This window comes from Fukomys damarensis, unplaced genomic scaffold (assembly GCF_012274545.1).
Source record: "Fukomys damarensis isolate Sample0158 unplaced genomic scaffold, DMR_v1.0_HiC HiC_scaffold_16, whole genome shotgun sequence".
Taxonomy (NCBI): Eukaryota; Metazoa; Chordata; class Mammalia; order Rodentia; family Bathyergidae; genus Fukomys; species Fukomys damarensis.
This window is the reverse complement of record NW_022900928.1, coordinates 95,828,548-95,840,338: the sequence shown is the minus strand read 5'-3', so window position 1 is coordinate 95,840,338 and position 11,791 is coordinate 95,828,548. Positions and strand designations below refer to the sequence as shown.

Sequence of the window (11,791 nt, the reverse complement as noted above, 5' to 3'; positions counted from 1 at the left end):
GAACTGGACTTCTCAGTGGAAAGAGCTGTTTTCATGATCTTTTTACCTCCTTCTGCATAGTCATTAGTACTTTGGCTTACTGGAGTTTGTGGGAATACCAAAAAAAAAAAAAAAAAAATCCAAAAAAAAAAAAAAAAAAAATCTCAGCAAAAACAAACTTTAATTGCAACATGACTTATACATTGAATATACATAATGTACCAGATTTTACTTGAGGCATGGAATCTAGTAGTGACCAGAACAAAACTCTTGTGGAGTTTACATTTCAGTGGGATAAATTTATTAACAGAATAGCAAATAAGTATCATCAAGCGATAAGAGCCACAAAGAAGACAGTCAGAATAAGCATATATTTTTGAGTGAAATTGTGTTACCTTTCTTATAATGAGTGTCTACCTCATTGTATTTTGTCGTCAATGAGTATAGTAATTAAAAATTTGTTTTATAAGTGGCGTAATGATAGTTTTTTGTGATTTGCCTGTCTTTGATTACTCTGAGCATTTTTATATAGCACTTCTCCACTGAGTTTTGTTTTTATGTTTTCTGCTTACTTTCCTGTTGAGGGCCTGGCGATTTGAGTAAGTCCTTACTGATGTGTTGTTGGGTCCCTTATGTATAAAATGGATGCACATATTTTCTTAGAACGGTGGTATGAGACTGAAAGAAGACAAAAACCAGAGGAAACCTGGAAATTCCCTTTCTCTTTCTGCCCCTCCTTTTTCTTTCTAATACAATATAGAAAAACTAATAGGTAGGTGGGCAGGTGAGAAGGTGATGGTGATGAGCCTAGAAGGGTAAAGATGAGAAGAGACCAAAGCAGAGTTGGAAAGAAGACAATCAAAAAGAAGTAAGAGGGAGGGGAGGAGAGAATAAGAATGAAAGATTGGAAAGAGTAATAGGTGCTACATGATTACCTGGGATAATTATATTTTTCTTTTCTTTTTCTGCCTCTCCCAACCTAGAAAATCTCTAGGAGAAGATGACTGTGTTCTTTAAAACACTTCGAAATCATTGGAAGAAAACGACAGCTGGGCTCTGCCTGCTGACATGGGGAGGCCATTGGCTGTATGGAAAACACTGGTAAATATGGATATCCTCGTTCCCACCTGCACCCCAAACACAGAACAGCCCAAAAGGCCTGAGGTTGAGATTCTTTCCAGCCCTGCTTGTGTCTATAAAACATGTGATGTAAAAAAATGAATTATTCAAACCAAAAACAATACAAAGCAAAAGTGTCTTGTACCTAGTTGCATATCCTTGAAACTCTAGGGAGCTATTAACACTCATTCTTTAATGGAAATAGATTATGATAGCGAGGTTGGAAAGGAAGTTTTTTTTTTCATTTTCTTTAGAGATGAAGAAATTAGGGCCCATCCTGAAGAGAGTAAAGTCCTTTCTCAAGTTCAGAGTGGGTGGGAATTGGAACTCATGTATCTCCCTGGGATTTTCTTTCTTTTGTTCTCTTGATCTGTCATCACTCCAGCTGCTGGGCACTTATTAGTTCTCCATCCTTCATCCCATGTGACTATCTTCATCTATCCCATTAGCCTAGTTTAATTTAAATGAGACAAAGACTCTCAACCCTTTTGTTTGCATAAAGAATTCAGTGCAATCATGGATTTTATTAGCCTTCAGGCATGGAGGGAGAAGAAAATACCAGAGCTGGTCTTCTGGCTTAATATAGTAATAAGATTTAAATAAGCAAAGAAGTGTTTGTACAGAAATCCTAGAAGTATTAAAACAGCCAATCAAATTGCAGTCTTTTTGGATCAAGTGTTTGTCACAACTTAAATATGATGTAGTAATACTGAAATCCAGGTGTCTTTAAAAGATTGGTCTGTTAGACAGAAAACAGAATAGCTATGTTTTGTATTAGAAATCTCGACATTGGAAAGGAGATTCAGACTATTACTTTTGTGAACATTCTCAATTTACCACTGTCAGAAATAACTTTCTAATGCAGTGTGGTGTCTACTTTTTTGCAGCTGTAACAGATTGGAACCTAGCCCCCTTCCTTTCAAAGTATTCTCAAAGCTGAGCATTTGAATTCTGTTAGTTACTGTCCAGAGAAAAGAGCAGACCATTTGTAATAGAAGAAAAGACAAGAGTGGAAGAGATATTTTAATGAGTGGAATATGAGGTGTGTAATGTTTGGCTTCTCTCTTTTCTAACTACATGTGAGGCCCAAAGCAGAGGCTCCTGTACCTCCTGGTAGGAACTCTGAGCGAGACTAGGGGACCTTCCTTCCCACCAGGGATTAATGCTGCTTCCATGACTCGGTAAAGACTCGAGGAACTGCGTCCCCGGTTTAGGATGTGTACAGAGATAAACTATAATAATTTCTTACTCTCTTTCTTGCTTTTAAAGTCTTGAGACTTTAAAAAAAAAGGCCCATTAGGTCTCCAGCAGGAGTGAAGGTCTCATTCTGAATTGGTTCTCAAGCGGTAGTTTGACTACTGGAGTCCTATAGTATTTGTCTTTTTGTGACTGGCTTTTTTCACTTAGCAGAATGCCCATAAGGTTCATCTGTACTATAACATGTGGCACCGTTTCTTTATTTTAAAAGGCTGATTAATTAGTATCCTGTTGGATTTATGTACCACATTTTCTCCATTCCTCTGTCAGGGGACATGACATTGCTTCTGCCCCTTGGCTATTGTGAATCTTGCTGCCTTGAACCTGGGTGTACACATATCTTGAAGTTCCTGCCTTCACTTCTTTTAGATACATGCCTAGAAGTGGGATTGCTGAATCATGTGGTAGTTTTATTTTTAATTTTTTGAGGGACTTCCATACTGTTTTCCATGGCAACTCTGTCATTTTACAAATCCCACCAACGGTGCATAGAGTTCCAATTTCTCCACGTCTTCACAAATAATGTATCTGTTTTGTTTTTTGATAGTAATGCCGTCCTGACGGGTGTGAAATGATAGCTCGTTGCAGTTTTGATTTACGTTTCTCTAATGATTAATGATATTGAGCACTTCTGTGTATACCTGTTGGTCTTTTCAGGACCTTGTGCTTGCAAGGCAGGCTTGGTGCCACTGAGCTAAATCCCCAGCTCTGTTGGTCATTTATGTCTTCTTTGGAGAAACCCCTGTTCAGGTCTTTTGCCTGCTTTTCAGTGGGTTATTTTTTTAAATTGTCGTTGAGTTGTAGGAATTATTTATATATTCTGGGTATTAAACCCTTAGAAGATACATGAATTGTAAATACTTTTTCTCATTTTGTATGTTGTTATTTCAGTTTTTTAATTGTGCCCTTTGGCTGTATAGAAGTTTTAAAATTTGCTGTAGTTCCATTTATCTGATTTTGCTTTTGTTGTCTATGCTTTTAGTACCATGTGCAAGAAATTATTGCCAAATTCAAAGTCATGATGCTTTTCCTATATGTTTTCATCTAGGAATTTTATAGTTTTAGGTCTATGTGTAGGTCATTAGTCCATTTTTCAAGTTAGCTTTTGTGATGTAAGATGAAGGTCCAACTTAATTTTTTTTCCTGTGGCTATCTAGGCTCCCTGACACTGTTGAAAAGCATGCTGTTGCATGGTTTCAGTACTTTAGCCAAAAATCTTCTAATCATGTATGTGAGGATTCTGGTCTCTCTTGTTTTTGTTTCATTGGTCTGGGTATCTGTCCTTATTCCATTACCACATTGTTTTGATTACTATAGCTTTGTATTAAGTCATGAAATTAGGAAGTACGAGACTTCCAGCTTTGTTCTTTTTCTATATTGTTTCAGCTATTTGGAGTTCCTTGAGATAATTCCATTTGAATTTTAGGGGTTTTTCCCCAATTTTTACCATAAGTGCCACTGAGATTTTGATATGTGTTGTGTGATCTGGGCATTTTAACAGAATTAAGCTTTTTAATCCATGAATAGGATGTCTTTCTATTGTTATTTTAGTTTTTATTGTGTTTAAGTTTATTACTAAGTATTTTATTATTTTTGATCCTTTTATAAATGGGCTTATTTTTAAAGTTTTATTTATTTCATTAAGTTTTGTTAGGGTGTCAGGGATTGAACCCAGGGCCTTGTGCACACGAGGCAAACCCTGCTGTTGAACTATACCCCCAGCCCAGGGATTGTTTCCTTAATTTTTTCCTTCTTTTCCAATACCTCAGGACTATGTTGAATAGAAGAGCAAAAGAGACCATTCTCGTCTTGTTCCTGATCTTAGAGGAAAAGCTTTCAGGTTTTACCATAGAGTATAAGGATAGATGTGGGCTTTGTATACATGGCATTTGTTATGTTGAATATTTTCCTTCTGTTGCTTTCCTAAGAAAACAAAAAACTTATATATTCCCAATTTTTTACAGAGTAGAAGCTGCTTTACCCTTTCAACTGGGTTGTAGTTGGGGTGATTCTCCTGGCTCCTCTTTCAAACCAGTACTCTTCCATCGTGTAAAACCTTTCTCCTTTGAGGTACATTATATCTAGGTATCTCATAAGATCTTAAATATCCCAACTTTCTGGAATTGCATCTACATTAGACTTAGCCTGTGGTACCTGGCTTTTCTTTCTAAATATTTTTATCTGTCAGATGCCCAAAGTGTCCCTGTGGATGACCTGTCTGATACTCTGCACCCCCTTTCCTTGACCTTCTCTGCTGCTGGGACTTCCACGGCTACTCTGCCCTTGTTCAATCCCACCGTACCTTCAGCCACCTTGCTATTGGTTGAATGCTAAACCTGATCATCATTTGCCTCTGTTCCTTTTATGAAATATGGAACTTTAGCGTCTTAGTCTCATTACTATCTTGATATACCAATTTTCTCATTCCTTTTTTCCTATTCTTCAGTGTTAAACTTATTTGCCCTTTCATTTTCTTCCCAATCTGTCACACTTCCCTGCTTTTCACTTTTTCCCTGTCCTAGGTTCCTTGAATCATTACCTCATTTATTTCTCAATGTTAGTTTTCTCCTATCTTGCTTGGTACCAGGGATCAAACTCGGGACCTTGCGCTTGAGAGGCAGGTGGCGGCACCACTGAGCTAAATCCTCTGGCCCCTGCTTGGACTTTGTAACCTCCCATTTCCTCCCCTTTTATCACAGCTAAACTTTCTGAATAGGTTCTCTGTACTTCTTGCTTATACCACATACTATTCAGTCTTCTTAAGAATTTTCATGAGATTTATAGCTGCTTTCTAGAGTTGCTGTTATTGCTGCTTATAGCAACTTCAACAGCTTCTACTCCTCCTCTCTTCTCTTCCTCCTCCTTCCTCCTCTTCTTTTTCTTCTTTCTCTTCTTCCTTCTCCTCTTATTCTCCCTCTTCTCCTCTTACTCCTCCTCCTCTGTAATTTTGCCCTTGAGTGTCACAGCATCACAGGACATCATGAGCCATTCTACAAGATCTCCTCCTCTTTTTTTTTTTGAGGTCCTACAGTGTAGCCTAGGCTGACCTTGAACTCACAATCCTTTTGCCTTATTTGCCCAAATGCTTCTTTATTTTTGACTGCTCAACTTGACTTTCCTTAAAACACTTTTTCCTTGCTTTTGACTTTGACTCTTGTTGTTCTTTCTTCCAGCTGTCCCTGGCTCTTCCTTCTCTGTCCACCTCCGCTGTGCTCAGGCATAAGAAGAGCAGTTTCAGGGCTCTGCCCTGGGCCCTGTCACATCTGTCCTCTTCCCGCAAGATCTCACCCACTCCTATCTCTTCAGTCACCAGATCTAAGTGACCAAATCCCAGAATTTATCTCCATAAAGACTTCTTCTGAGTTCCAGAACTGAACTACATTCAGCTGCTTTCTTGTCTATTTGGATGCTTTGCAGATGCCTCAAATTCAGTAGACTATTGTTAAGCCTGTTTCTTCTCAGTAATTGATGCCATCATTTAATTTTCTAATTTTGCAAACTAGAAATGTGCACATCATCCACCATTCCATCTTATCCTCATTCCTCAAATTGACTTTTTGTATCCTAAGTGATTTCGCACCCCCAGCATCTCCTAATGTGTTCAGTTTTTCCATTAGCACCGCCTTCCTTTGTTCTGCTGTCCATCTTGCCAGGGTTGTCCTGTTTTCCTTGTGCTTACTGTTGCCTGTTTCCAATTTGTAAGTTATCCCCAGAGTATTTTCCTGGTTCAGATTGCAATTTACTTTTAGAATCAAGTCCCAAATTCTTACCAGCTATGTGTGAGCTTGGCCTAGTCTGCACACATCTCCAGCCTTGCATGTTGGCATGGACTTCCAAAGTGACCCATTCTTTCTATTTCAGGATCTTTAGAAGGTCTTTTGGAGGTGGACCCCTCCTGACACCCTCACTTGTTTGCCAGGCAGCTACCATTTCTAGGTTTCTAGGTTGCAGATGTTATTTCTTTAGTCAGGCCTTACCTGTCCCCTCCATTCTGGGTAAGGAAGATTGTCGAACATTTTTCTCATAGTGCTATGATCTCCTATGTAATATCCATTGCTATTGTAATGTTTAGTTCGGTTTGTTTCTTTGCTTGTGAGAGTCTAAGACAGAAGCCCTGTTAGGCCTGCTCAGTGTTGTTCAGAAAGTGTCCTTCAGTTTCAGTTTAAATTCTGCACACTTTGTAGATGATCACAACCCTACTGTTATCTTCAGGTATGATACAGATTATGAGGCCATCATGTTTTTCTCACCCAGACAGATCTTGCTTCTCTTGATATTCTGCATAAATAGAAAAAAAAACCCTTTTGCAGCAGATCTGGGAAATTTTTATATTTTAATTTACTTGTATCTGTTCTTTTCATATTGCTGCCCTTAATTTATCTTTTGACACCAGATATTTGAAGGCTTTATTTCATTTTTCATGGTATTTACAAATTTTCTTCTCTACTAGGAATGCCTCACTTCTTTTGTCCCTTTTCTCCCAAGTTTTAAAGAAAAAGTCTATGATTTTTCTCCCCCACTGCATAATTTCCCCACAGCAGGCTGCAGCAGTTGACAGGAGTGGCAAGGACTGCTCTCAGCTTGGTAAGAGCAATTGAAAAGGAGAAAATAACCCTATTTGTTGAAAGTAAAGAATTTAAGTATTGCTCATTCCTCTTCAACTACTCTTACTGAGCTTTCTGGGTTCCCTAGGGAAGCTTATGTTCCAGGTTCCTCAGTTCATCATGCCAGCAGTTTACCTGCAATAACTTTGCACTGATTTCTGGCCCTTTTAGTGGCAAAGTGTCTGCTAATAAAAAATAGTGCAAGAAAGGAGGCGGTATAGAATAAAAATTGACTCTAGAATCAGACCAAGGTGACACTTGCTAACAGAATGAATGACCTTTGACTCTGAACCTTTGGTTCCTCATAGGATGGAGATAATAGCAGTATCTTCTTGGGTCATTAAAGCATTGAATAGCATAATTGGAAAGCTCTTAGCTTAGGATTTTTTCCATACAAAAGTTCCTTAAATGCTGGGTGGGAATAAGTTTGACATAATAAATACTCAGTACTCTGGGAATTAACATGAAGTGCTGTTAGTGACTGACAGGGAGTGATTGAGAGACAGAATGAAGACCTGCCAAGTGATCTAATGAGATGTGAGCCTTTTGTCTGTTTCACCACCCATGTGTAACAAGACAGCTGGACAGTTCTAGGTTGTTTGTTTGTTTTGGGGGATGAAACTTGGGAACTTGTGCTTGTGAGGCAGGCAGCAGCACCACTGAGCTAAATCCCCAGCCCTGGACAGTTCTAGCTTTAAGATAGACAACACATGACCATAGAAGAAGCAGGACATAAGCACTTGTGACCAGCAAGCCATGTCCAAGCCTTGTCCTGTGGTCACGGGGCCCTTGTCCTTGCCCATTCTGGCTCTGCTCTGTCTCCCTGTGGTTGTGATTGGTAAACCTTGGCTCCACTTCTCAACCAACCCCCTTGGCTCCTGCTTCGTTCTGGCTGTCGGCCCTCAGCTAATTCCTTTGGCTCAGTGCTTCTGGCACCAGTTCTGCCACCTACCTTGGCTTGTGACCCAGGATTCCCTCTCATTTATTTCACTGGAGGATCTGGCCCCTTAGTGGTGAACCTATGGCATGGGTGCCACAGCAGGCTGTTTGTGTCATTGAAAGCTCTAAAACGTTTGCCATCCCTGCCTCCTGAGTTAGCCAGAATTCCAGGTAGCCTCTTTCTCCAGAGTTTTAAATGTCACAAATCACTTGATATTAGCTTTTAAGGAAAATATAACCATGGTCCTGAGCCCTATGTTTGTAAATTTTTATTAATATTAGAATTATTTCTAACATAGGAACATGAATCATGATGACTCTATATTGGCTTTTCTAAGCATTAATTTGAGCTAACTTTCAAATTCTGTAGTTGAAAGCAGTTCTTTAGAAGAGGTAAAAATAAATGGTTATGAGAGGTAAAAATAAATGGTAAAAGAGGGATGTGTTCAGTGTCATTCATTTTTACAGAGAATTTAGTAATAATAGCTGCCACTTAATCAGTGATTGCCATATGCCCAACATGATTCTGAGCACTTTGCATTTATGAACTTATTTTATCTAATAACTACAAGATGGTTATTAATCTCATACTAGCATGAGATTGATACTCCTACATCAATGATGAAGATGCAGAGGAGCAGAGACAGGCAGATGAGGTGATTTGCCCAAGGTCACATAGCTGATAATGTTGAGCCACGATCACAATCAGGTAGTGTTGATCCTGACCTCTCAAAATGACTCAGATGGTTACTGTAAGTGCCACGAGAGACCTGAAGAACTGTAATCTGAGATGGTTTTATGCCAGAAAGCCTGTGTGGCACAAGAGGGATTGTTGCAATGTGATGCTTCTGAGTCTTGGCTTCTGAGTCAGTTGGGTATAGGGTTCAGTCTTGCCTTCACCGCTTTCTGGATGTGTGACTTTAGGCAAGTTATTTAAGCTTGCTAAACATCATTTTTATTCACTGTCACAACATTATTGTGACACTTAGTCACAGCTCCTAGCACATAATGAAAGTAGAACCTTTTTTTTGTGATAGATGCATAAGGCAATATTTACTGTGTCCTTTTTGAAGGATATAAAATAAATGTCTGCATGCCTAAGAAAAAAGGATTTATTAAAAAAATTACTATGGTAATTTTAACCATACAGAAATTAGAATAGTTTAATGAGTTCCTATGTAATACCACCCAGCTAAAACAATATGACCATTTCACTTGTTAAATAAATTAGTAACAGATTGCTGATTCTGACTGGGCACCTGCACTGGGCTCAACAGCCCAAACCAATATAGAGCTGAATCACGGAAACTGAGCTAGGGTTGATTGCAGAAGGTGCTATGGCCAGTTAACTAAGCTATAAACAATCAACTGAGCTGATCCATTCGGGTAGGGGGGCACCTAAAGCTGTGGTGGATTAAGCTGTTTTGTTTGACTCATGCCTTGTCTTGGCAAGTGCTGGTTGAAGTTCTCAGAACTCTGGTTGTTGTATTTATGAATCATTTTTGTTTTGCTTCACTGAGACAAAGTACTAAATTGGTCTAAGAAATTTTCCTTTTAACACAGTTATCTCATATCATCTAAGTCTTCTGCTTTTTTCTTTTTCTGGAGCATTCAAAAGCAAATCTGACATATCATTTTAACCATAAGTACTTTGGTACCTTATTTCCAATAAGTAAGACAATAAAAAAATCAGAATGCCATTTTCATGGACTTAAGAAAATTATGAATAGTTCTTTTCTTTCACCTTATAGTCTGGGTTCATATTTCTCTTGTCCTCAATTGTCTGTTTTACAGTGAATTTTGTTCAAATCAATATGAAAATAAGTTTTGTACATTGTATTTATGCCTGCTGCTGAAGTCTTATAAATGATTGCTCCCCTCCTTTTCATAGTATTTGTTTAAAAGCCAGGTCTACCTTTGCTGTAGAATTTTCCCCTAGATTTGGCAGATAGCTTCTATATAGTGTTCGCTGTACCAGAACCACACTGGAGTCTGGGGCACAAAAAAAACAGCGATGTTAATCCTAACTTTACTTAAAATATTGATATGTAGTATATTCATTACAAGGTTTTTGCATTCCCTTTTATTTTGGAGCCATTAAAGTCTTCATTTGCGATATTACATTTTGTTGTTGTTTGTTTTAGACCTACAGTAGTACCCTGATGGTTTGCACCCAAGCTGGTGCCTCACTTCCTGCTTCCAGCCCCAGCCATGCCGTTTAATTTGTTCATGGATCCCTCCTGAGTCTGATCAACTGAGGATTAGATACAGAATGTAGAGCTTTGCTACTAACAGTGTGGGCCAGGATTCTGCAATATTAGCATCTCCTGGGGGGTTCTTAGAAATACAGGATCTCAGGGACTGACCTGAAACTGCTACTCTGAATCTGCATTTTACCAAACCCCAATTGACTTCTCTATACATGATAATTTGAGACGTGCTAATTGGAGAGTCATTAGCTTCCGGTGTAACTCATTTGGCATAATGCTCACATAAGTGCAGTGGATTTCTTTAGTTATCACTTCAGCATGCACGTAGTATCTGGGTGTCCTACTGTTGGCAATATTAAGATTGATTAGTGGATTCAGATGTGAGCAGCTGAGCCACCCACAAGGAAGTTAAGAAGGATCACTTCTGAGAGCTCAGTAAGGCAGAATGATGAAGAGGAGGCTCTGGAGGCAGAAGGTTCAGATTAAATCTCAGCTTTACAGTTACCAGTAGTGCTGCCCTGGCTAAGTTACTTAACCTCTCTGTCCTTGGATTCTCTTTTTGTAAACTTGGAGATAGCAGTAACACCCATCTCTTTGGGTTGTAATACAGAATTTTTTAGAACAGCGCCTGGCACAAAGAATGTGCTCAGTCGTAAGTAGCACATGTTTTCTTTTCTTGGCTTTTCTCTCTTCTTCAGGGAAAGCATCATAACTAGGATGTCATCTGAGTTCAGCCTTGCAGTGTGAGTGGCGGTGTTATAGGCAGCCTTGTAATCACAGGAGCGGAGATGGGAAGTGGAAGTGCATGGTGTTTGTGGAGCTTGGTAAAGAATGACTTGACTGTAGAGTTGCATGTTGTTTTCAGTAGGAGGGAGGAAGCAAGATGATGGAAGCCTTTCATTATAGGACGTCTGTAGTTTTAGGGAACAGTGAGGATTTTAAGGGGAGGATAATGTCATGAATTATGTGGCACTTGTGGGTCAGTCCAGTACCCTGTGCAGAGTCTGTCTGAGGGAGAAAAGCCTGAAGGCTGTGAAGCCATTTTGATTTACATTAAAGGCAATAAGGGCCTGAACTAGGTTGGAGGTATTGGGAAGGGGACAGTGGCGAATGTGGGATGGTGGGAGGTTGACTAGTAACTGAGCAGGGGCATTGCAGGCAGGTGGGCGTCTGTGTGATTTGGGTTTTGCTGCTTATCAGCTATACCTTGTCCAGTTACTCTACCAGCATAGCCTCTGATCCTTAATTCTTTATCATTACTACTGTATGCCTAAAATGTACCAATAAACTCAATTGAAAAAATTCTTTATCATTGCAACAGGGATAATTGCGTCTTTTCTTTTCTTCTGGTACTAGGGATTAAACTCAGAGCTTTCACACTGAGGTACATCTCCAGCCCTTTTATATGTTTTATTTTGAGACAGATTTTTGCTGAGTCTCTAAATTGCCCAGGCTTGGCTTGAACTTGTGATCCTCCTGCCTCAGTGGCCCAGAGTTTGGGATCACACCTGTGCTATCACGCCTGGCAGGATAATTATATCTTTTTAACAGATTAGTGGTAACAGTTGTATGAGGGGATATGTGTCAAGTGCCTGGCCTTGTGCCTGGCTTAGGCCTCCAAGAATACAGCTGTTATTTTTACTAGATGATTGGCTGGGTGTTTGGTTAAGAGAAGAATGTAGG

At 39.3% G+C, this 11,791-nt stretch overlaps 1 protein-coding gene across 1 annotated transcript in view; it reads left to right on the top strand.

Annotated features, from left to right (window-relative positions):
• The first annotated feature begins 929 nt into the window (after positions 1-929).
• The window catches only part of Agk (acylglycerol kinase), a 92,640-nt gene continuing 81,778 nt past the window's right edge, over positions 930-11,791 (top strand). The window contains exon 1 of the mRNA XM_033764495.1: positions 930-1,080. Coding sequence (XP_033620386.1) covers positions 980-1,080 — 101 coding nt within the window. The 5' untranslated portion in view covers positions 930-979. The remainder of the gene's footprint in view (positions 1,081-11,791) is intronic.